Raw genomic sequence first — 25089 nt, 5'->3', positions numbered from 1 at the left:
AACATTTTCTCAATAATATCCAGAAATTCATGTCTACAGAAAGATGATTTGCCTCGGGTAGCGCCACCTGTCTTTGTTGCTTCTATAATGCGAAAATTAACTCTCGGACATGCACGTTTCGAACAGCGGCCTACATTTCTTGGTGAACTTCAAGGTTTTATTTCGTATACCATCCGCAATTTATTCTTTGTTGAGCCCTTTAACTGCAAGAATTGCGTCTCATTTAGAATTCTCTAGAAGTCCTCGGTGGTCTCCTGTTAATATTTCAGCTGGGCGAAAGCTTCTAATAAAGTGTGTCGCTTTTGAAAGCCCGCGCATTGCCGTCACCCCCAATCGCCGTTCAAATTCATCCCTTTCGCCAAGAGCAAGGTAGTAGTACTTCTAGTAACTCATCAAGTTCAGATACTGTGTGAGTATGTGAGTATGTGACTTCTTTAGGATTCATTTATGATGGCAAGTTATATATCGAGTTTTGCCACTTCTAGCTTATACCGTCCCTCCTTTCTGTGGTATGAATTGGACTTTTTGGCATATCGCCTCCAACTCATACCTCACAGTTGTTAGATCCCAACTTAGCATTCAGATCACCTGTGGCGCGGCAGGATTCGAAATAAATTTCGAATGCCGCGAATACCAGCGGGCAGATGACGTCACCGGCGCTCTGCACTCAGTTCAGACCTCGCTACAAGAGTGAAGAACTGAGTGGGTGACGAGAAACGTCAAATGAAAAAATAATAAGATTAAGAAAAAAAACAGTTGGCAGTCATTGTGAGAAGAACGAGTTTTGTGCAGAAAGAAAATAGTTACAGACGGAAATCAGCATAATTTCTAATATCTCGGAGTTATAATAGGAGTACTTTTTTGAAATTGTGTATTAAACTTTGTTAAATACGAAAAACATGTCAGAAACCTATTTGGAAGAATAAAAGATCCTAAATTTGTCAAAAGGAAAAGAATACAAGCTCCCAAACACCCATCACGATCACAATATCAGCTTTCCCTGAACTGCGTTTGATTGTTCGTAGAAATCATCCTTCACCCCTATACCGAAAATCTCCGTTGGTGCGTAGCATTAAACAAACGTGATGCTCCTGGATCGCAATATTGCAGTTAGAAATCCGTCCGAATCTGAACCGACTCCTGGGTCAAGAGAGCACACTTCGGGGTAGAAGTACAGTACAAAAGCACATTGCCGCAAGAGAGAAGAGTACTCTCCAGAGTCCCACCATCTTACTTCGCTTAGGCCCAGAATGTCCAGCTCTCCGCTGCCGTTGTCGAGGATCATGTACAATCATAATGCATGTTCGATAGCCAAAAGTCATAGCAGTGAGGACAGTCCCTATCCAAAGCATTGTTGAAGTTTCGGTAGCAATACAGTTTCAAAATGTGCAGGTTGCCATTCTAAATTTCTGTCCCTTTTAGTGGCTTTTTACGTCAAGCAGGGAAGACTTTGGGTGGATTCTTCAGCCCCAACATACAGAGCATGAAGAGAAAATAATAAGATAAAAATTATTAAACAAATTCTTTTATTTCGATAAAATAAAGGCGCGAAACAACGCGGAAATTAACTTCTACACTTAATAATAGCATGGTATATCCTGCAGATACAATAAGTAATATTTTGTCGTTCAATTTTGTCGTTCGACAAGTCTGTGGTGTCATGTCATTTCCGAAGGGGCTAGAGAAACTGTTATGTAGCGTCATATCGGCCCTATTGGGCGATCGCTTTTTGTAAAAGAAACTTTCATGCGCATCTCCTAACTGTTCCTAAAGAATATAGGCTCCACTCTAAGCCTCTCTAAATACAGCTTCAAGTAAGTTTCTTCTGTTATTCGACCATAACCTCCGTGTACCATATATAGTGAATGACATTATTAGTTCCAGAGATATAGCATGGATCGGTTTTAAAATGGCAAAGATTCTCATTACGCAGATGATTTCCGACAATCGCTCACAACTACAGGCCATAGATTCCGGATTCTCTCCTCAACAGATGGTATGCAAAAATACAAAATTAGTCAAGTTTTCCAAACACTTTTGCCCTAGTTCAATCATTCACTCTTCACTTGTTCGTCTTACAAAAATTTTTGACAGAATCAATATTTAAAGGAATACCAACCAACCCTTGGAAAAGATCGATTTATTCCCGGAAACAAACTTCCATCGAACCAGCTAAACACTTCCGAAGACAATGGTGTGCGCAATCTAAAACATTTATCATTCTCATACTCCCACAAAAAGGAATATCCCCTGCCAAATGATGCGGAGGAATCGCTAATTGCAACCCTTGCAATATTCATAGTTTTTTTAATGCATTCTTCACATTCTTGGTATTCTCTCATTACAACTTGTGAATGAATGCCGCCTCATTAAAACGAACAAATTCACATGCACATTTGCAAATACTCGCATCAACACCAGATTTCGTATGCAGGATGTCTCTTCAATTAGACGAAATGAATATTCCATCGCTCAAGGCGAAACCATTTTACATTTTTATTCAAATCCACCATCTTTTAACCGCCGACAATAGACAATGGTTTGAAATGAAAGAAAGGATAAGGATGCGTTTCTTATACATAAGTGAAATTGTTTCGGTGTCAATGAGCTTTAAAGTCTCAGAAAAAAATCTTTTTTGAAACAGACACTTGTTTGGGGGATCCGGTGCGTCCCAATTAATAGTTTATTGTCCCTTTATAAAATTAATTTAACGTGATAATATCATAGTTATCGGATCCTGCGATAGGCTTAAACTCTTGGAGCTCTTTTCTGAGACTTTCTGGATAAATATTTGATCTACCTCACAGGTTACGCTATTATAGTTCAGTCCCCTCTGCGGTATAAATACCAATGAAATCGATATCGGTCCTTAATATGTTGCTTTCCCACTATACCTCAGTCTTCCAACCAGTTCACCAGTACACAGGAGCAGTTCATAAACAACTTTGCCAAACCTCAACATTTAAATAATAAGCTACATGAAATTCTCGAAGAATAGCGTAATTTTATTTTTAATCTGACATCGATTGGAAAAAGAAATAGAATAACTGATAAAACAAGGTCTAGACAACTCAAAAAACAGTTCTTCCAATTCTCGTTCAGCCTTTTTCCGTTCAGAAGCGGGGTCCGCCTGTCCCAATCGGTTCCGCGATTTTATTCTGTTAAAGGCTTCGAGTTCGATGTTCAGACCAATTGGCAAGTGAATTCTTGTTAGCGCGTATCAGGTGATCATACCATCGCAGATGCCTTTTTCGTGCCATAGACGCACGGTCCAAAGGCCGTTTGAGAGAGTAGGAGAAAAAAGTCACTTAAGTCTGAATAGCGTCAAATCTTGACATTTAAGGGAGTAGGAGGGATCGACTCTATCCTTTTGTAGCATCAAGTCGGTGCTCCGCTGAGTTAGTCTTTCGTGAGCTGGGCGCCAAGAAATCATTCAAAGTACTCCCTGCTTCTCTTAAAAAGCGTTTGCAAAGAAAAACAATTTTATATTGTTATATAGTAATGCAATTCTAGAAATTTTTCATGCTTCGGAAAAGGCTACCAAACTTCAGTATCATACTTATCTTTACACTACGACATTTCACTTCCGTCAAGGGTTTATGCCTGGATTTTGAAATGTGCGAGGGCTTTTTACTTACTTGCTCGAACTTCAATGAGAATTTCAGCGATATAAGCTGCATTTCCTAGGATTAAGCGAAGTAACATGGTGGGATTCAAAAAGCATTCCTCTCCATGTTGTACATATACCGGCCTACTGTATTCTGATAAGCTAACCGGAAATGAGCGGGGATCAGGTTTCGGAATTATACTTACCTTACGGCAATCAAATTGTAAATGATGCCATAGTGACTTTATTTGACGCTCTCCAACAAAATCCCAGCAATACCCTGCACCCAACCATGTTCTTCGCATATGCTTGAGCCTCGAGGGTTATTACTGAATGGTTTTGTCCGCAATGTGGTATCTTCGATGCACTTTTTTATGGAGTTCGTCCTTATCTGTTCAAATTAATCTAAAACCCTTTTCTACGGCTCGTCCTTGGCTTCATGATAAGTAGCTTTCTCGCATAGGGTCGTTAGCCTAACACGAAGAACCAGCCTCAAACTCTTGGCATTATTTTCCCTGAATTTCCGTCTGCATTATGCCGTTAAGGAAGAACTCCTTGTTGATGTTCCTTTGAAAGTATTGTGTGGGGATTTTACCCACTATAACTACCACTCAACCTAACCCCCAGAACATCGTTGTAGACTCTCCCTTCGCCCATCGATTGAATTCGCAACCGCGCCTTTCTTTTTACCTCTGCCTCTCCCAACCCGCATTGAATCCGCCATTAACTACAATTCAGTTCTCCTAGCTGCCAAATATTTTCCCAATAAGGTTTTCTGGAGCTATGGTTCCCCCCAATATTTTCCCAAGACTCTTTCCTCAGCCACAGCTGGGACAGTATCTGCCATGACCCTGATATGCGAGATCATAGTTTATCTCACCATGCGTTCTCTGCGTTTACACTTTTTTTAGATCCATCGTCCTTTTTCCACCCGTTCCCACCGTTGTTATTGATCCCTTCCTTTCGGCGTTTCTCACGTGCTGATCAGAGGAAAAATCAGCTTGATAATAGACACGAGTTATCGTCAACGAAAATGCTGATCAGCATCATTCCGGCTACTACCGCTATACCGCTTCATCTAAAAGGATTCTAAAACCACAGCGCACTCTTAAGGCGGTCGTTCTATAAACCACGCTCATCTTTTGAGCATTACATGTGGTATGCAGTGCAGTTGCTCAAACTGGTGCTGCGAAGAGCAATATTTAGCTCACCACTCCAGCTTTAAGCAGCATACAGGTGCACCGCAAGACCTCAACGTTTGGCTATGCAAATATTGGATACCTTAAGATAAGCGTCTTGTAAATGCTGGTTGAAATTCAACCACGTATCCATCATCGCTGCAAGGTATTTGATTGTTGGTGTTGAAATGGTGATGTTGTTCCCCGTTCTGTTACGAGTAGTGGTTTCCTTACGATGGTTAACACCGCCTTTGTTTTGTTCACCGCAACTGCATGCATCTTTCAACCACGACTCTATAGCAGTTATTGCTACGAAAGAATATAGTTCAACACCCGCAAGATATTTTACAACAATAATCACCACTATCGGCGTTACTCAATATTCAATCGCTAGCAACTGGGATGTTGAGGACAGCATTAAAAGTGGTGTTCCACAATAGTGTCCTAGAATTGTCCCAGAGCCCAGTGAAACAACACGGAAACAATTTATTCTCGAGGTCCATTATTTATATCACTCCAAAATTCTCTCCTGTTAAACAGTACTAGGCTAGTGTAGTTAAACAGCTGAGTGCACCAATCTTCGCCAAACACCTCCTTAAAATGTTCTACTTGGCCGAGTTGAATATGTTTTGCACATCACGGGTAATCACTCTATAATACATGCTAGTGCCACCCTTTTCATGCATCCCGTTTTCAGCTAAGCTAGTGACCAGTTTCATGGCATCGACGGTTGATCTAACCGCTTGTAATTAGAATTGCCGGTCTGCTAAGCCTCACAAACCTCCTAAACCGGGAGCGATCTGCATTTTCCCCATAGTATCCAATAGACATGTACATAGGTCCGTGAGATGATGGTTCACCAACAGGCTTATCAGGTTTAGGCAACAGCACCAGCCATTGTCATTTCCAGGTCTCAGAAAAGATGTTATCTACCAAGCATACTTCAAACAACTTTACAAATATGTCCGATCTCCACTTAATCGACGCCACTCCAAACCTCCAGTACTTCTTTCATTGCCACCTGGGGTATTACAGCTGAAATGAAAGATGTCTGGACACTGTAACTGCTCGTGCAAGACAAACTATGAACGGTTTTCGCAAGGGGACAACAACCTTATGGGCGGTACCCCATGGATCTATTACCGCTTCTACGCAGAGTCATTTGAACCGGCCGATCTTGGTGCGCTGTTTAGCTAATTTCAAGTTTCTTCGAGCTTCCTTGTAGACTCGCTACTTTACCTGTTTGTTAATCGTACCCATTGCTCTCTGGGCCGCTCTTCTGGCCCGGTGACACGCTGAAAGTAGATCAGACAGTTCACTGTTCCTCCAGCAGTTAGGCTTTCTACTGGAGGAAGTCTCAATCTCGATGAGTCCCATGGCATCGCGTTGCAATCCTTAATAGGGAAGGCTCCCTACGAGGATGTGTCTGGTATAGCGTCCTGGTCCAACCACACATCAATCATTTCTAAAGTGAAGACTAACAAAAGTCAGATCCACAACTGAACCGGATCCTTCCTTACCAGTAAGTATTAACGTGACAATTGTTCGCCGCAAACCTTCAAGGGACAACGCCATCTTGCATTCGTTAGTGAATTTGCCCATGTATTGAAGTCATGCATGACTTTCGGTCTCCACCCTTTGCGTCCAAGACCGATCTATCCAACATGTCTTCGAATTCAGTCAGCGTCTTTTTTGCAATTGGGACCCAGTTGTGGTCTACCTCATAGACTCCTGTATGACTTGTCCCCGTATGTCCCCAAGGCTGGCCGACCAGAAGGATCTGCTACCCATGCATCACTGTTGTTGAGGTTTATATAGGGTTCACTTATCGTAGCCACTTGCACCGCCCGATACGTAGGTAATCCTGAGCGACCCTACAGTAATTGAGGATTATATGGATCAACCTGGTTTTCCCACTGCATTAGGGTTTTGTGAACAGAACACTTATCTCTTTCTTCAATATGACCGCTGTCCAGCCCGGCTTTTTGAGGTTCTGCGTAAAACAAAACTTTATTAAAATCGGTTTAATGCCTGTCTGTCTGTCATGATCACTTTTCTCAGAAAATAATTTAGGGACTGGCACTGAATCGGAGATCGTCTATTCATCGGCCTCTCGCCGACGGCGTTCGCAAGCTTTCGCGAATTTGACAATATTCTCCAAAAGCAGAGAATGTGCAGACTCTTTGTCGAAGAAAACCTTAGCATGGTATCTCCGTGTGAAGTCTGAGGAGGCCGGGTAGCTGCACACGTCTTAAGGGACAACACAAATGTCGCTCTAGCAGCCCGGGTTCCTTTACAAAAATATTTGCTCGCCGAAGACTGTGCGAAGACGTTTGTGTCTTCCAGGGGCCATAGCAAAGTATTCATTACGAAAGGCCATAACAGAGAAGATGGAACCCATCCATGTGGACAACCCCTAAGACACCCAACCTCAATCAACTTCTGTTCGACTAATATGTAGATTTTTCTCCACTCTAGCATGTGAAAATTCCAACTGATTAATAGCAGATCGATTCCATGCTGTCTTGCCGCGTTACAAATCGCTGCGAATGAGGTATAATTGTAGCGCCTTCGATATCCATAAATACGCCTAAGACGTATTCTTTATCGGACATTGCCTTCTTAATTTTTGCCATTAGCTCATATATTGTTGTCTCCATGGATTCGCCTTTTTGGTTAACATGTTGCCTGCAGTGAAGTGGCCACTTTGGGATATATGTATCCCAATAATTAATAATAATAATAATCGTTGGCGCAACAATTGGATCAGGGCCTTGAAGTGTGTAAGAGCACTTCATTCAAGATCGTAACGGTACACTAAAGTACACTGTAGGAGGCAATGTGGTCAGCATTGCGCAGTCTTTACAGCTAGGAGAAATTTCCTACTAAGCTGCTCACACTGCTCTGTATCGTAATCGGAAGGATTGGTGTCGTCATACAAGACTCTTCCATCGGCTTAGATAGCCTTAGCGTCAAATGAAGGCTTGACCATTGCTGGCCGAACCTTCTTTGCAGCCATTTGAGCTGAAGAATTGGGTTCGTCGGAAAACCGCTACCGCTTTGGTTGGCCCTTAGCCGCAGGTGCCTCAGACAATCCTTTCCCATCAACATTGACACAACCCGGGAGTAGTGTTTTGCCCGAAGGCGGTTTGCCTCACTTTTTGAATAGAAGCCTGATGTTTCTCACCATATGCTTGATTGCACTTTGTGTTATCTTTAATAAATTCCGGCAACTTAACCATTGTCACTCCAAACAAAACGAAGGATGACTCTACCACGTCAGATTTTTATCCCACAGCCAGAGAGACCCCATTTCCGTTTCCACAATTTCGGGACGTTTGTGAAGTTTCTTCGACGCAGATTTTTTGCCGCCTTTTATATTGAAGGCGGTCCCATAATTTGAACTTCTTCTAAACGGATTTGGCTCTCCAGCCTAAGGAGCCTCCCCTACCCCCCTACGCACGGATACGTCACTATTGCTTTTCACACCCACCGTTGTCCCTTGGGCACATCCTTCTGGGCTTTTATTAAGGATGTTTTAGGGAGCGATCAGTTTAAATACATCTGCTTGTAGCTTTGCCACGGTGACCGAGCTGCCCATCACCAACAAAGTTTTCATCTCTGAAGCACCCAGCTTCGCTTTTCGACTTGATTTCAACCTGAAGAAGAATGTCGAAAACTACGGAGGCGGATTTGCTTTTCAAATGAAATACTTGCTAAACTTATTTGCTTTGCTCAACAAAAAAAAAAAAACAATTGTATAAAATCGACTTTCTATACATTTACATAGTTTTGCTTTCCGAAGTGAGGTTGTCTGGACAACTTCAGGCAAAAAACTAGAATGCCTCCCATAATCGAATGAATCCGGAGTCCAATTCAAAGCCGTTCAGAAGCCAACATACCTATTTAACCTCTTTTTTTGCATACAGTTCACCCTATTTTCATTTTTTCCTAAATTCCTCTACATTGCAGCTTTCGGAATTGGCAGCATGATATACTCGGGTCTGGAATTTGGCCAATACTTTGAACTGGAACGAGACACGAAATGCCACAACGTCATGTTGGCTCTAACTCCTGCAACACGTATGGCCTTCATATTCATTCAAATGTACTTTATATTTTTGAATAACGAGGTGAGTCCATGAATAAAATTCCACAGAGTGAAAGGTGCATATATTGATGTAGCTATTGGCAAACTGGTATCTGCACATGATTGACATGGGTACCAGTAAGTAATAAACTTATCGAGCACGTTCGCTGTAAGTTCTCGTTTGATTTTTTGACTGTGAAAAATGCCATTTCAGCAAATTAAAGTTTACCGGCATAAGATCCTGGCACGCTTCGGCCTCATGCATATGATAGGGACCAACTTGTCCGTTTGGCTCAATGTGCTGATTCAGGAAACAAAGCATGAAATTCTGACGTTTTACAATCCAGAGAACAGGACGTTGCGGATATCACATAGACTGGGTAAGAGAACAATTTATATACATTTGAGTACATTGTATGTTAGCATTGTTGTTTATGACTCTAGCTATGAACGCGAACTTGAAAGATGATATTGGCTTACGTATTACTTTGAATAATAAAGCTGTCTAGGATGTTTTTCCTTATTTCATATACATTGTTAAATGTTATACATATATGGGGTGGATGTACAAAAAAATTCCGTAACTGGTTCACTAGTAGCAATTTAATATAATTTACCATTAAACCAAACACACACACTAGATAATGATTTGCTGACTTCGTTTTCAGGAACCATTAGGTAGATTACTCCCTATACACGCACAGAGTGCCATCCTTATAATCTGCGTTAATTCATCCTTAAATGCTCTAATGAATTCATAATTTCCCCCCAAATAAACACTAATCACACCATTCCACTTTTTTGTAGGACATCGGATGCAAAATCTGGAGCACTCAGCACACGCCCGCGTCACAAGAGGCCTTAAAGGACCCTACCAGATATTTGAATGCCGAAGAACCAACATCATCGGGACGCTTGTTCAAGACGCTTCGCCATTCCTTTTCCCATGCACCATTGAATACTCACTAATCTGTGCTGCAATCCTGTACGTGATGTGGCGGAGTATATCGCGTCCAGCAAGTCAGACTTTAGTCCGCCACGACAGTGGACTATCTCCGTGCAAACGCTCACCTCATCATTATTCCGTGGACTGTGCTCGAGCACATAAAGGACTCTTCATCGGAATTTTAATTTTAGTCCTTACAATAATCTCGTTAATCCTTTTCTTCGTCTTGATATCACGCCCGGAATTCGTGAGCTTAGCCGTGACTGAGGTGACAATATGCGAGCTCACGATATACGCGACAGCAACAATAGCAACCCTCGTGGGTATGGTGCAAGTGCGACACCTACAATATGACGCGGCAAGAAGTTTTCAGCTAGACGACATCCTCCTGGTGGGCGCGCAGACGGGCTCCTTCTTATACAGCACATTCACAGTCATCGGCGGCCACTTCACCTTACGAAAGGACACGGTCTTGGTTTTAGTCACTGCTCTGGCATCTATCGTTCAAACCGCATGCCAAACGATGTTTATTCTGGATGCCAGCCGGAGACAAGCCGTCAGTCCGGAGCATATCAGGAAGAAACCAGGACGAGAAATAGTAACCTTCATGCTAGTCGCTAATCTGGCAATGTGGGCTATTAGTACGTTAGAGAAATCGCGGGCAGAAAGTCACCCCATTCAACTGAATTTCTATGGATTATGGGCTTGGACCATTATCACGCACGTGTCCATGCCGTTAGCCATCTTCTACAGATTCCATAGTACCGTGTGTCTCTGTGAGATATGGAAGCGCGCGTATAAATTGAAACCCGCCTACATGTGAGAATGACAGGGGAGGAAGGAGCGAATGTTACCGACTTATAGGTGTTGAATAGTTTTTTATGTATTGTACACTCTTGAATACTCGATTATGCTCAGCAACTTATGAAGTCCTTGTGTCCTTGTGTATTTTCAAGAAAGTGGGATGACAGGAGCTCTAAACTTAAAGGGTTTCGCTCAAGAATTTCAGATGCATAGGTACACATGCATATATGGATGGAAAGGTATTCAACGAAGAACGCACCTTTCATCCTTGCGAAGTAAACACCAAAATATCATTAACGTGGCTAATCAAGTATTCAAAACTGTATCCACAGGTTGTTAGTTCTATGTACAAAACACTAGCAATATTATTTGTATGTTTATATAGTCTTCCCCTGTAAATAGAGATATGTATGCATACAGTTTGCTACACCATGCGGTGATTAGAGTCCTACTAAGCCGGTTCCGTGTATGATGCAAGCAGGCTTTATCCTCAGAATCCTTTTATCATATATGGCATCCATTATGAGGGTGCGGGAATAATGATTTGCGAAATCTGCTCTACGGTAATTACATAGATCCTGCAGCATGATGCGGTCTTTTGTTATTTTAGGGGTGGAATGACAGAAAGGAAAGTTGCCGACAATTCATATGCCCCGGATCGGAATGCCTACAATGTCGGTGATGCTTTGTGCTCGACAAACTTGCAGGAAAATATTTATAGTTCCCAGAAATGTTTGGAAGCAGGAGTATCAATTTTTGGATGACATTATACTGAGCGCAAATTAGGGGCAATTTATACATGTAAAACCGTATATTGTGATCCTTAATCTGTACTATTTACATACACGCATTTAAACCTTCAGCAGGAAGGAGTCAATATGTAGTATTACATTTGGAAATGACAACCCCTAGCCGTAAATTATTTTATGCTAATATTTGGTGATTAAAATCCTTTCAGTTTTGACAATTAGATCTGAATTTTAATAGTTTAACCATATCGTGATACTTTTTGAACAAAGCGAATAATCTAGAACTTTACTATGATAATTTGGGTATTATTCTATTAAAGAACTGCAATTTAATCGCGATAAAATTAATTGAGATATTCATGACGCTTATAGAAATCTTACATTGTCGAAGTCTCCTACTACACCAGTATTACCCAATGTAATGTGATAATTTTAACTTACTTTTTAACTTTAACTTATGTAGATCTTGTAAGTCACCATCCCGAAGATCCCAATTAGTGTTGTGATGCGCGATTTGGATGTAAAATCCTCCTTGACTTAACGCAGGTAATAAGGCTTCACCATTTGGAATCAGCCCGGCCTTTTGGTTCGCTGGCTTATTTCTCTCTGTGTTCGTATGAGACTATTCAGCGGGTCCACGCTTCTCCACCACTGCCGGGACTTAATACAAAGCCTTACTAGTCGCTTTACTGTCGATCAGAATAACTATGGTGCGTTTAGCAACCCGGGGATAGCCCATCTACCGACAGGCCTCGAGAGTAACTTCGCCTAGGATATTACTATACCCTTAGGACTTAACTGTTTAACATCCTGATTCACAAAGTTTAACAACACTGTACGATGCAGCGTGTTTAATATATAGGTCTAGGGGAGGAAGGTGTAGAAGTAGATGTACATTAGGGCATTGGCAAGACAGGATTGCAGAGCACAGTAGTACCCGGGCATTCAAATCTTTGGATTCTGTTAAGCTTGGTTCCATTGCGTTTCGTACCGACCAAAATAGAACCGCACCTTTGAATGGGATAAACCATGGTCGTGTACATCAAAACAACAATCTTCGGCCGGAATTCCCCTGAGAGTCCAGCTTCCAATTTAATTTAAGGTCCTGGATCACCTTTACCCATTTACTCGCAGAACCTGAAATTCGGGTACTCTTGTCACTAGCTCTATTTTGGTTAGATCTTTTGCCGAGTCTACATCTTGCAACCCTTGAATACACCTTTCCATCGATATACGCCACCCCGTTCACTCTACTCCTGTCCATGGATATTGGAATTTGTATTCATTGCGATCAACCCGAGCACCGGAGATATGAAGCCACCTTGAGACGTTCCTCTACTCACAGCTCTGGTCAAGTGGCTACCTAACTTTAACTTTGACTCAATAAAATTGGTAATGTTCCCTTGTTGTTAATGCACTCGCAATGAGCAATATCCAAACCAGTTACCGATCATTAACACAGTACGAGATAGAGTGTGACAACGAAAGTCATCACTAGCAATGACAGAGCAATCGACGTCCAGCTGTCGCTTTCCAGTTTCCGCAATCTGATATATTTCGATTATTTTCCTCAATTGTATTTGCTCATCGCTTTCTAATTCACCTGGTAGGTGCTTTTTCAGCAGTACACGTTTCAATATGCGATGGGGTTGTCAATTGGCCTCCAGCCATTCAAAGTGCATGGCCCATGGGAGATTTCTCCCCTTCGCAACAGCACCACCACTGATACAACTGCGTGTGAAAGTTCGCCAATGCGTCTCTTTTTAGGGGTTAGCCTAAGAACAAACTCGATTTATTAACTGTATTTCCTTTTAAGGAGGTTAAAATTTTCAAACGATACCCGTATCAGTCCCTACTATTCCTTTTCTTCATTGAAATTTATATGCCAGACCCCTGACAAAACTTTCGGCCAGGAAGAAAGGAAAAACCTACGTTACTACCCCCGCGCGGCAGTGGTTCTTGACCTCTTTCGCCTTTCTCAATTTATGCAGCAGAAATCACGTTGATCGTGGGGCGTTGGTATCTCGGCACAAGATTTTTCGGTACCAAAACCTCCTCTAAATCTTCCCCCTTGTTCGCAAACCTCGAACAGAGAGAAAATATACAAAGAGACGCCATCACAGTTTGAACAACCAGCTGAATTTTCCAATTTAAACTTGTGGAAGCGCGGGTGATAACCGTGTGAAGCTGAATTGAAACCTCCGTGCTTCTCCATTTTGATTTTATGCAGTTCCGAAATTTCAAACGTTTTAATTCGCCCTTCACAAGGTGTAGCATGCTTGTCTGACCAAGTCACTTAGGATTTTCACCGGCGTTGATTCCCGCATTCCAAGTACTGGCTTTAGTAAAACAAATGCTGACTGGGATCCTTTTATGATAATAGTATGCTCGGCATCACTGCTGTCAATACTTTTACATTCTGCTGTGTACTTCAGCGTTAATTTATTTGGAGTTGTTAGGGTTTTGAGGTTTCGCTAGCATTTCCGCACAATTGCGGGTCTACGATTCTCTGATCCAAAATCTTCTTCTGCTTCAGAAGCGGAGTCGATTACACCATTTTAGTTGGTTAATGGCCTAATCTGCTGCTCGACGCAAACGGAGCGACATGCAAAATAACACTATAAAGGAAAGGCGAAACTTATCAACAGTACATTAACACGAACTATCAAAGTGAAGAACAAATACGATGTACTAAAGCAGAAAGTCAGCACATTGCTTCGACTTAAAAAGAAGCATTTAAAGCCATAAAAATAACCATCTTTGGGGGACTTCCAGCAAAAACTAGTCTCTGCGTAGACAAGGAAGGAACCGCAGTCAAGAGTGATTTGATCAACGAAGGACGAATGTCCTACTTTTTGAAACTTTGTTGTTAAAAATCTGAAATTAAACATAGCATGGAACATTGACATCATACAACCTTCATTTCTGAAAAGTTGAAGTAGCTGTCTGGTAAAGCCACATGCTGATCCACAAATATAGACTGAAGAGAAACTACCAGATGACGGCAGAACAAGCTCTCAGAGTGTTTGCACGAATTTTGTTATAATGAGTCTACCAAGAAAGGTCAGCCGATTTGCTTATAAGGTATGAACTTAGCTCATGCTCGCCCTGCCATTGCTAGGCTCTCTCTGTCTGCATGCCATCGGTATGTTACAAAGTGTAACAGTGACTCTATTTATTTCGATTAATTACTGATCTTAATTAGAATTCCCTACTGTAAAGGTGCATGGTATAAAAGGAATTGACTGATTTTCTGTCGTCTTAGTCCCCCCAGCTATGAAGAATTGTCAAACTTCTGTTTTGGAAAGAGATTTACGTAGTCTATTTCGCTATTAAAGCCTATCAAAATTGAACTTTCCTCCCCTGGGGAAATCACCCAAACCACAATGCAGTGAATTACGTACAAATCATAGATAAATTCAACCATTTTCACTAGACAACTTTTACGACCATATCTAGTGCGCATCGCCGAAGTTGAAGCTTGCCTAAATTTAATGAAACATTCCGTACAATTTCGCCAGAAATACGCCTACTTCCCTTGGCCGTCTATACCTATGTAGGATTGCAGAAGCTTTGCTTTATATACACACTTCGTTGTCTATTTTAGCATAGGAATGTTATGCAACTAAAGGCATCCGCTTGGACCAATGGGCTCTTGATCCACCCCAAATTCGCGAAATTTAATACATAATTTACTTCCAACAATGTAACACCACAACAGTAATTGTAAGGCAGCACATCTTAGATTGGCTTCAACATCACGTCTAAGAATTCGACCGCAAAATGGGTTCATCAAAAGCAAAATAGGACATTTCAATATTCTGTTGCTTGTTTTGAAATTCCAATAGAACAATTGTTCGTGCTGTTGACAGTGAACTCAAGTTCTCCATTGGAAATGTCATGTTGCATGGCCGATTCTCCCGCAATCATCACAGCTTCCTCTTTATTTACCACAGATGTAACGGACATCTTATGCTCTTTTGGATTTGATACTCCCTTCCTACGGTGAAGAGTACTACCATTATCATGAGAAAAGGATACGGATGTGCTGTTTGCTCTGTTAGCTTCCTGAACACTGTCCAACCATAAAAGTCTTCGAACCATTCCCGCTTACTAGTCCGTATGGCCTGCGAAATATTCGGACATCCTTCTTATTTGGCATAAAAGTCTGATCGTCCCCTGGGCAACCATTGAGCCTAAATCACATTCCTCGTAGCAAGCATCACATTCTGTTAGTTGACAAGATGGGTTGCAGGAGGAATTTTGCATCTCGATGGGGTTGAAGTTCCCATAATATTGTCGCCACAAGTTTTGTACCTAAATCCACTACGGCTTTCCCAGATGCCTTGTATCTCGGGCACAATGGAGTTCAAACTATGTAAAAGTACACCATTTTACACTTTGCTCAATGACCACTACTCCCAAAGTCCCTTTATTTTTTAATAGGCAGGACCTAACCAATTTAATTGCTTGGCTGTTACTGCTTCAGCCAAACTAAATTCACGGCATCTGACATATATTTTGCGAATGGTCTTCTCTCTGAACTGCAAAACCAAACATTGGCTGCATCAGCAATTTGCGAGCTATATTGTCGCAAACCTAAGGTTGTTGTCTGTACGCTCTATATGCCTTCCTGGGCTGAATTAAACGAACTGTTTTAGAGCCTGGTGGATGTTTTCTTCATCTATCATTATAAAGCCTCGGGTTACCTTTTTCTTCAGCGTGATCTTGTTTCACGCCTTCTCGCTTCTGTTCAGTAGTCTTCACCCCGGAGGGATAATTTTTCTTCATTTGAGGTGCTGAAAGATTTGTCTTCTATCTCTGTTCGTTTCTAAGAATTAGAGGAGGATCACTTCGTCTCCTACAAGATATTTCATTATTTTATGAATTCAACTAACACAGCTAAACTTTTTTCCGCCGAAGCAAAGCGAAAAATGTTTCCTCCGTGTTCGAACTTTGATCTTTCCTTTGGGATCACTTTTTCGCACTTCATTATACGGAAGATTTTATTAGAGCTTGTCTGACCTCCACCTTTCGCCGGTCAAGTTACTATATATCCATTTTGGTCAAGGCACAGGAAATGTGTCAGTATCTGACAATACTTACGGTACCACAAGTGAATGTCCACTTATTCACATATCAATAGGTCTGCCATCTAGAGTGACACCTCCCCCGTCATAGCAAATATTCGCAAGGAGGTCTATCTGTCCGATCCTTTGTCTTTTTTGCATGCACATTTTATTCGTTATGGGGTTGCAATGTGCGGTGTATGTCGAAGGTTTCAATGTGAAACGGAACAGAAATAGTTGTTCTCAGTATCTTAGGCCGCACTCTTTGAAGAATTTCAATATTTGATGTGCGAGCAGAACCTTAAGTTTATGTACCTAAAGGTTTCGAGCATTAGCATTCGAATTTATGCATAGAATGGTCGTATCAAGTAAACTAGAAGGCGGAGCACACTCCGTTAATGTCGGATTCTTATGAGGTGAACACTTTTTGTTTAATAACAAATTCTGTGTCATACTACTCGAGTACTTTATAGATATTGGTGGACAGCATGCGTGACGTCAAGTAATATGCCGAGAAATAGTTTTTATTTGACAAAGGGCAATTTATCTTGAAGGCCAATCGATGAGATTGTCCGACAGTTCGTGTTTTCTCGTGAACTGATTCTATATCGTAACATCAACTTATGTGGGAGAATCGTCTAGTATGGTACGCCTTTTTTTTCACAGCTCCTGGGGTGTCCCATCAATGGCAGGCGGTTTGTTATCCCTCTAACCGTGTAACGATGCTTCAATCTCACGTAATGATGGTGACCGTAATTGAATCTCCCTAGCTTCAAAAGTTTCTGGGATGACGGTTTGGGTGTATCTACCTGATGGGGTGGAACCCAGTAATTCTTTCAACTGTTGAATCCATTTTGTCTTGATATCGTGTGCATTACTGATAATGCCTCCTTCTTTGTCTCTGTAGGAGTGTGTCGCTTCTAGCCTTATCTCAAATGTTCCACTATCATATACCTACATACATCATTCTTCATCATGCTCTCGTGTGCACATCTTATGCGCCATAAGCTGCCATATCTCCTTTCTTCGCTCGGGTTGGTCGTTCAATATATTGTTTCCATCATTTATAGCATTGATACATTTCCATGAAACTCATTATTTCTTCACCTATTGACAAATCCTACGATCTCCACCGCTATTGATCTTACGCCGTATTCCATAAGGACCAACAATTGTTCCACTGGAATTGTGCGTCTTGCGTATATTCTGTTCCTGTGGAGTTGTTTCTTATATTGTCCATTTCGAGCCGTCACTTCCTGCTTTTCTTATACTTGGCACGTTTCGCTAAGTGAGAGCGATATTTTGGCCTTATTGGTGGTCTGAATCGACGTTCATCTCAGAAAAAGTTTTGGAGGCCTGAAAAACAACAAGTTCGTTATCCACTTGGCTGAAGGTGCAATCATTTGTTGATAACCAAGTCCGATTTTGAGTGCATCTTATAAGGAAATAGTCAATTTACGTTTTACTATTCCCACTACAAAATGAAACAATCGGTTAATAACCCATGCATACAAGTACAGGGTCGTGAGCGTCCGCAAAATCAGCTATACGCTCGTCACTCTCAATCTCCAAACCCTTTTCCTCCATGGCATCTGCTGCCGTTTGCCTTTTTTCCCACATGACCATTAAAGTCATTCGCAATGATGATATAGTCATCAGCAGAGATACAAATCTTTGCATCGAGAAGTAACCAGAAGATATCTTTCTAGGCATCAGGTTAACCAGTCTTTGGTGCATATGCGATAAAAAAGTGAATCATGAGCTAATATAATGGTGCGTTTCCTCATTCTCATCAAATCGATAGACTTATTTAATACTCACATCACAGAAACCTTCTGAGATCGCATTCCCAACATCATATTGAGTCCGTGGGCTACCAAAAGAAAGAGGTTTAAAGCCATTTTTACCACGTTCGCGTTCTAAGTCGCAGCTTTTGGCAACGCATCAATGAGTTTCTTGTAGAGCGCAAATATTAATGCGTCTTTCACGATGAACTCTTGCGAGTTCATTCGCCTTTTCAGTGCGGGTGTCAATATTTAGCGTGCAGACAAGTATTTTTTGGCTCAGAGTAATTTACTTGTGTCCTGACCGCGTCCATGCGTGAAAAATCCTTGTCGATTTCTCGACAGGACGAGAGCCCGTCATGCCACGTTGACTGAGATGAACGTCCTAGGACTCCAAGGTTTTGGATATCTCAGTACGATCATTTTCCTTGGTCGGCCTGTGGCGGGACCTGTCACCAAGACGGGTCTGATAGGATTTTACATAGTGGAGTAACTTCAACTATACTTTTTTATCTTTCTCACTGATCTCAGCATTTATTTTTGTTTTACTGAAGGTAAAAGAAAGTCTAGATATCGCCAGTGCTACTTATAATGTTATCTTCTTTGTTTCTAGAGAAGTGAGTACATGGCTTGTATCCTTGTACCTCCGTACGTCATTCGTTGTTATACAATCGTGGATTGTTCTCCTTATTATATCTTCTTCGCTTTCACCTGTACAGTTTATTTGAAAGTCTCCACATTTTTCTTTCTTCGCTCGAGTTGGCTCTCCTACATATTTTTTGTATACATAGTTTTTCTTACTTCCTACATTGCATTAGTAAATCGTCGTCATACCAGATACTTCGTCGTCTATTGGCGAGAATGCTAAGGCCTTTACGCGCAACTGCATTTAGACCATTTTTGATATGCGTTCATAACTGTTTCACTCAAATTCCTGTGTCTCCTAAGGAGATATTATTGATGCATATTCCAAGTTATTCTTTAAATTGTCCGCTTCAAGCTTTCGTATCCTGTTTTTCTTATGGTTGATACGTTTTGCTATGCAGTAACGATATTTTCCCATTGTAAGATAGCGACCAGAGTTCCAGTTTGCCTCACGAATATGTCTCACGCCCAATTTGGTAGACTTTTTCTCAATTAAAAGGCAATCTGGTCATTTGCTTGAAGGCACAACTATGCTGTTAGTAAAGTCAACTTACTACTGACCATTGTCATTATTTATTTCTTAGAGACTCTGCCTCTCTACTACGTGTCTATACGTCCTCGTCTTCACCCTCACCAGTATCAACTTTATATCGTTCGAGGGTAATGCATCGTACGCCCTTCCTAGGGTACTGCAATATTCATCCTTTTCGTTCTTATTTTCAGTTGGTACGTGATTGTGGACAATGAACACTACCGCAAGCGCATAGCTTTCCTAGTGTGATGACAACTAGCGAGAGTACATATGTTATTAATTATGTATGCAAGCCATTTCGTTCCTTGTGTCGCCAAGATGTTGATGTTATGTTCCGAAACTTTCTGGAGAAATTCCCTGAATGCACCTTTTTTGCTGAGCGTTCACATTCAAACATCTAATAGAATAGTCATTCGAAGATCTAATAGAATAGTCCATTTTCTACTCCGATTGCAAAACTTTATGGTTTTCTCACGGAACGTGTGATTAATCCCTCGCCAAACCCTGATCCAAGAGAGCCCCAGTTTCCTCTATATATATCGTAGTGATATATCTTAACTTTCATTTAAGGACCCTTGTCCCCGGCGTGGTGTAGCACTTTTTTTGGTAGATATAGCATTTGATATAATATATAAACCTTTTATAAACTATTTACAACAGTCATATACAAACATGTACATCACCTCAGACATATTATAACGAAGAAGACTTGTAATCAAAATAAACTAAAAATAACAATTTACGATCAAAGCAAATGTAACTCAAATTAGCATAAATTAAATAGTTAGTATCAGAACGATTATCATAAATTTATATACAAACAAGAAAAAATTAAATCAAGTACAATATTTTCATGTAATTTTTTATATTGAATGCAGATCTATTGGAATTTCCGTTTTTTAAGAATATTCGAAGATATTCCCACCAGTTTTTTACAAAATCCGCTAAAATAGACGTGTAAATCGGGATCAACACATTTCAAAATGAATTAAATAATAATTGACTTTATAGGAACCACGAAGTACATATTTATAAAGATATGCTTTTTGTATTGTATCTCAAACTTTTATACATTTGATATACATTATGGATTTTTGCTACAATGAACAAACAACATAACAATAAAGACGTTTTCGCAAGCATATAGTGTTAAATACATTTGTAAGGAATATATACAAACAAAATTATTTCCTATAGTATTGCCACTCGAATAAAAACAATTGACAAAATCAAAATATTCAACCCAAACATATCCTTTAAACGAAAATAAACGTTCTCACTTTATACCCCAGCATGAAGTCTTTTAGCAATCGCAATTAATGCTGATATTTCTGAAAATAATATAGAAATTTTACGGTCCATTAATTAAGCTTCAGGCGCTCATCTACTCAAATGTATCTATTGCCAAAAGGCGAATGTGTTGTATATATGTTTGTCCTACCCAAGAAGATTATGCGCTGGAAAGGCATAATTTTCAGGAGTATCTATGTGAAGATGTAAGTAGACTAAGCGGGATACTGGCGTGTATGTATGTTTTCGATGTAACTCGACTTTAGCTAAGGATAGAGAGAATTCAGCGAAATGTTATTTACTTGTTAGAAGTCTGGTACTATTTATCTAAGTTAAAGTTTTTTAAGTTTAGCGTTAAGTTATCAATTAGTCATTCAATATTCGTAAAACAAATTTACAATATGGTCACTATATTTATTTTTACTTTGTTAAATACGAAGTGTTTGAATTAGTCCCACATATACGAAATTCAGTGCCATTTTGTCATTAAATACTCGATTGGCGAATTAACTCCAAAGTGGCAAATCAGAAAAGGTTGGGATGATTTTTGGAGAAAAAGGTCAAAGTTCAGAACGGATACCAGCGCGTAGTTGATGTGTTTTATAAATTCAACTCTCTACTTTGCATCCCTTAATTAAAATTTCAGATTTATCCACAGTTAGTCATGTCCTAATTTATTTATTTACTTTCCTGCAAACAAAGAGTACCAACTTAACTTGACCGCCGTTGACTTTTTGATAAAAATTTATTCAACATATTTGAAAACTGTTCCTCTGAATTTTGTCCCGACAGATAAATATCTAGAATCAAATTGTGTGATCACTAACGGAAAAACTTTGTGATATGAAATAACAACCCAACATATAAGAGTCTAATTATAACTACAAAATGATCCGATTGGTTTTAATAAGATAAATTGCTTTGCTTTTTGCATATTTCGCTATAGAATACTCGAAAATTTTAATGCTTGTTTTATGTAATTATAGATTACAATTTAATATTACAATTCGTTTTGCATTTATTGACGTTGATAGTAGCAGCAATTGCATTTTATTGTGAACGATTTTATTAATGTATTTAATTATGAATTAAATAAAATTAAAAATTTAAGATGAATACGGAATATAGTATATGATAAAGTAATTTTAAGAGATCGAAATTGCCAAAAATTTAATTATAGAATCAAATAAAAAAACGAAATATGCTGGTATGTTAAATGATTTTGTTTCACTAGGCGTTTGTTTTTAAAGTTTTGTGCAGAAAGAAAACTTATATAATCCATTCGTCTGTCTGTCCGTCTATCTGATACACACGATTTACTCCGAAAGGTCTGCACCTATTATCGGAATAGAAATTTCAATGAAATGATTTTCACGACACCTCATAAAATTGTCCCCCATTTTTCCGCATGATTTTCACCCCGGCCCGGGTTTTCTTTCTATGGCCCTCGGCGCAATTATTACTTTGCAGAACTGAATTAGCGAACATGTACGAAAATGTGTTTAGAAATGTTACGTTGTCTTGTAATGCTTTGTGATTTCTAACTACAACCAATGATATTTTTGAAGTTGTTGAATGCAGTGGTTGGTTGAAGTTTGTTTGTATTGTTGTGGGTAATGTTCTTTCCCTTTAGGTAGCCATCGAGGAAATGAACAAGGTAATTGTCATCTCAACAATGATAATAATTTTTCGGAATAATGATAACATAATTTTCTGATAAAAAAAGAGTATTGTTATGGACTTTGCGGGTTATCCACCCAGCTACGCCGGGCATGAGTTGACATAGCATTGATGACCTCCATCGAAGCTATGACCGAACCGGACTTCTACAAATACATAAAAATTCTGCAGGGAACTCATGATCGGGTTGGTCTGCTGTCCGAATTCCTGCGAAGCTGGTGTGGATATTGCACCTCTCGGAGAAGAATAAAATTAGCGCACTGAAAGTATTCGGCATATTGTCGTGGAGGAAGACCGCCCAAAGACGTTCATATGGATTATCATGTCCAAATTCCGATGGAATTGTCCAAATTCTGCTGTGGAGCGGATGAATCTGCCTCGTGACATCGGAGGTAGGCATGTGGTTAATATTGCGGCACAACATCATCAAGCCGATTCGCTACACGCTTATTTTTCCACCAAAAAGCATTGGTGGTACCTTGCATGTGGCTGTTTGTATGGCAGATTTCGGCCGACTCAACTTAATTTGAAGGATCAATCCTTCAACCCTCTGAGTGGGGTGAAGTCAGACCAAGAGCAGATCGATGAATAGAAGTCGAAGGCAATGCATGGTGAATTGTGTCTGGTAATCATCTGTTAATCTGCATTTGCGGAAATGGTGGCAGGGTGTTGGGGAGCTCTTTGTAGAGAAGGAGGAATTTTTGTGTACCATTCAGGATGGCGTGGTCAGTTTATGAAAAGCTCAACATGGAAGCGCAAATGGACAACGACCAACGAAGAATTGATGGTTTGCCGTTAGAAAGATTTTACCATCTCATTTCTGGCTACACTGCATGTAAGGTGATCTATCAACCTACATACAAGTGTGGGCTGATCGCGGGAACATGTAAGCTTTACCGGTATAAACTGCAGGCTATACTTAATATTTCTTTTTACGGCTGCTTGGGAAATTAGTACAGTCTGCCATGCAGAAGTATACCTTTGGGCACACTTGCTCGATGTTGTAGGGAGTTTCTGAGGGATTCTTCCACTAATCTACCATTGGCCACACCGAAGCCTCTTTATCTGTTAAGTAGGTAGGTGCTAGTACTACCCCAAAATCCATCTCCCCCATCTCTGAATATGACGTCAACTCCAGCAGTAACGACAGACGAGCTACTGGAAGTCTGCGATAGAATAAGTAACAATAAAGCCCCGGGTCTGGAGGGAATTCCAAACAGAACCCTTAAACTTGCGGTGAAATCCAAACCGGGTATGTTCCCTCAGCTGTTCAAAGCGTAAGTGTCGGAGCGGATATTTCCTTCGTCCGATAGACTGATATATCTTCTAGGGGGTGTGAGGAAAATGTTGGTTACAAATTACTCCCAATTGTCGAGAGCCTAGAAGGCCTTTTAGGTCAGCAGTATCATCATCATCATCAACGGCGCAACAACCGGTATTCGGTCTAGGCCTGCCTTAATAAGGAACTCCAGGCATCCCGGTTTTGCACCGAGGTCCACCAATTCAATATCCCTAATAGCTGTCTTGTGGCGCAGCAGGATTCGCGGCATTCGAAATTTATTTCGAATGTTGCGGATACAACGGATAGATGACGCACGGAAATCTCCACGCCTTTAGAACTCGCCACGGGTGTGGAGAGCTAGCGGTGAGAATGTGCCGTTGGTTGGGGGCAGAAAGAATCACATGGAGACGAATCGTTCTTCTGCCTCCAGCCTTGCCGCGTGTTTAGTTAGTGATAACAGTGAAATTAATTGCAAATCATTTCATACAACCTAAGAATTTAGAAAACAAGAGAAAATTATGTTCATATAAATACTGAAATCAATCACTTCTTCGAAGAAACAATGCGTGCGTGTGTGCAACCAAAATTAAACAAATATAAACTACATATTAGATCATAAAATAAATAATTTATAAATATTTGCAAATATATTTACATATATGTACATCTAAGGGATACATTTAATTCGCTACAAAAATTCTTCCAATATCACCCATCGACGCGTGGTGCTGTGGTGTTGAGACTTGATTGTTATTTTCCGGGTTTTCGTGTGGAAATAACAAACAAAAACCAACCCAGATGAGTTTGTACAACTTTAAGAAGCAAAAGTCTGGCGCCATCCAACCATCTCAGGCATGGTCTGCCTCGTCTTCTTTTTCTACCATAGATATTACCCTTATAGACTTTCCCGGTGGGATCATTCTCATTCATACGGATTAAGTGACCCGCCCACCGCAACCTATTGATTCGGATTTTATCCACAACCGTCAGGGTCGTGGTAACGGTGATATATTTCGTCGTCATGTAGGTTACGGAATCGTCCATCCTCATGTAGGGACCCAATAATTATTCGGAGCATTCTTCTCTTGAAAGCAGTCAAGAGTTCGCAATTTTTCTTGTTAAGAACCCATCATTGTCTTGTACAGGAAGAGCTTTGTCCCTATGAGACGTTTCAAGCGAAACAGTTTTTGCGAGCTGAAATAGACTCTGTCGGCTGGCAACAACCATGCGCAGTTGTAGTCTTGTATCTTTATTATTTTCGTTTGACCAGTGCGATTCGATGTTGGTATATTTTGTCTTGCATTCATTGATGTGCAGCCCAAGATCTCGCGCCACCTACTCGATCTGGATGAAGGCAGTTTGTACCCCTTGGGTCGTTCTTCCCATTATAACGAGAGCAGGCCATAGGCCAGTAGTTGAATGGACTTAAAGAG

The 25089-nt window shown here is 40.5% G+C and overlaps 1 protein-coding gene across 1 annotated transcript in view; it reads left to right on the top strand.

The window, feature by feature from the left end:
* The window catches only part of LOC119657742 (proton channel OtopLc), a 165559-nt gene extending 143676 nt beyond the window's left edge, over positions 1-21883 (top strand). The window contains exons 6-8 of the mRNA XM_038064786.1: positions 8758-8918; positions 9090-9255; positions 9683-21883. Of these exons, the coding sequence (XP_037920714.1) occupies positions 8758-8918; positions 9090-9255; positions 9683-10644 (1289 nt within the window). The 3' untranslated portion in view covers positions 10645-21883. The remainder of the gene's footprint in view (positions 1-8757; positions 8919-9089; positions 9256-9682) is intronic.
* Positions 21884-25089: the final 3206 nt, after the last annotated feature.

This window comes from Hermetia illucens, chromosome 5 (genome assembly GCF_905115235.1).
Source record: "Hermetia illucens chromosome 5, iHerIll2.2.curated.20191125, whole genome shotgun sequence".
Classification (NCBI taxonomy): domain Eukaryota; kingdom Metazoa; phylum Arthropoda; class Insecta; order Diptera; family Stratiomyidae; genus Hermetia; species Hermetia illucens.
The sequence above is the reverse complement of the archived record's forward strand: the minus strand, read 5'-3'. Positions and strand labels throughout refer to the sequence as shown.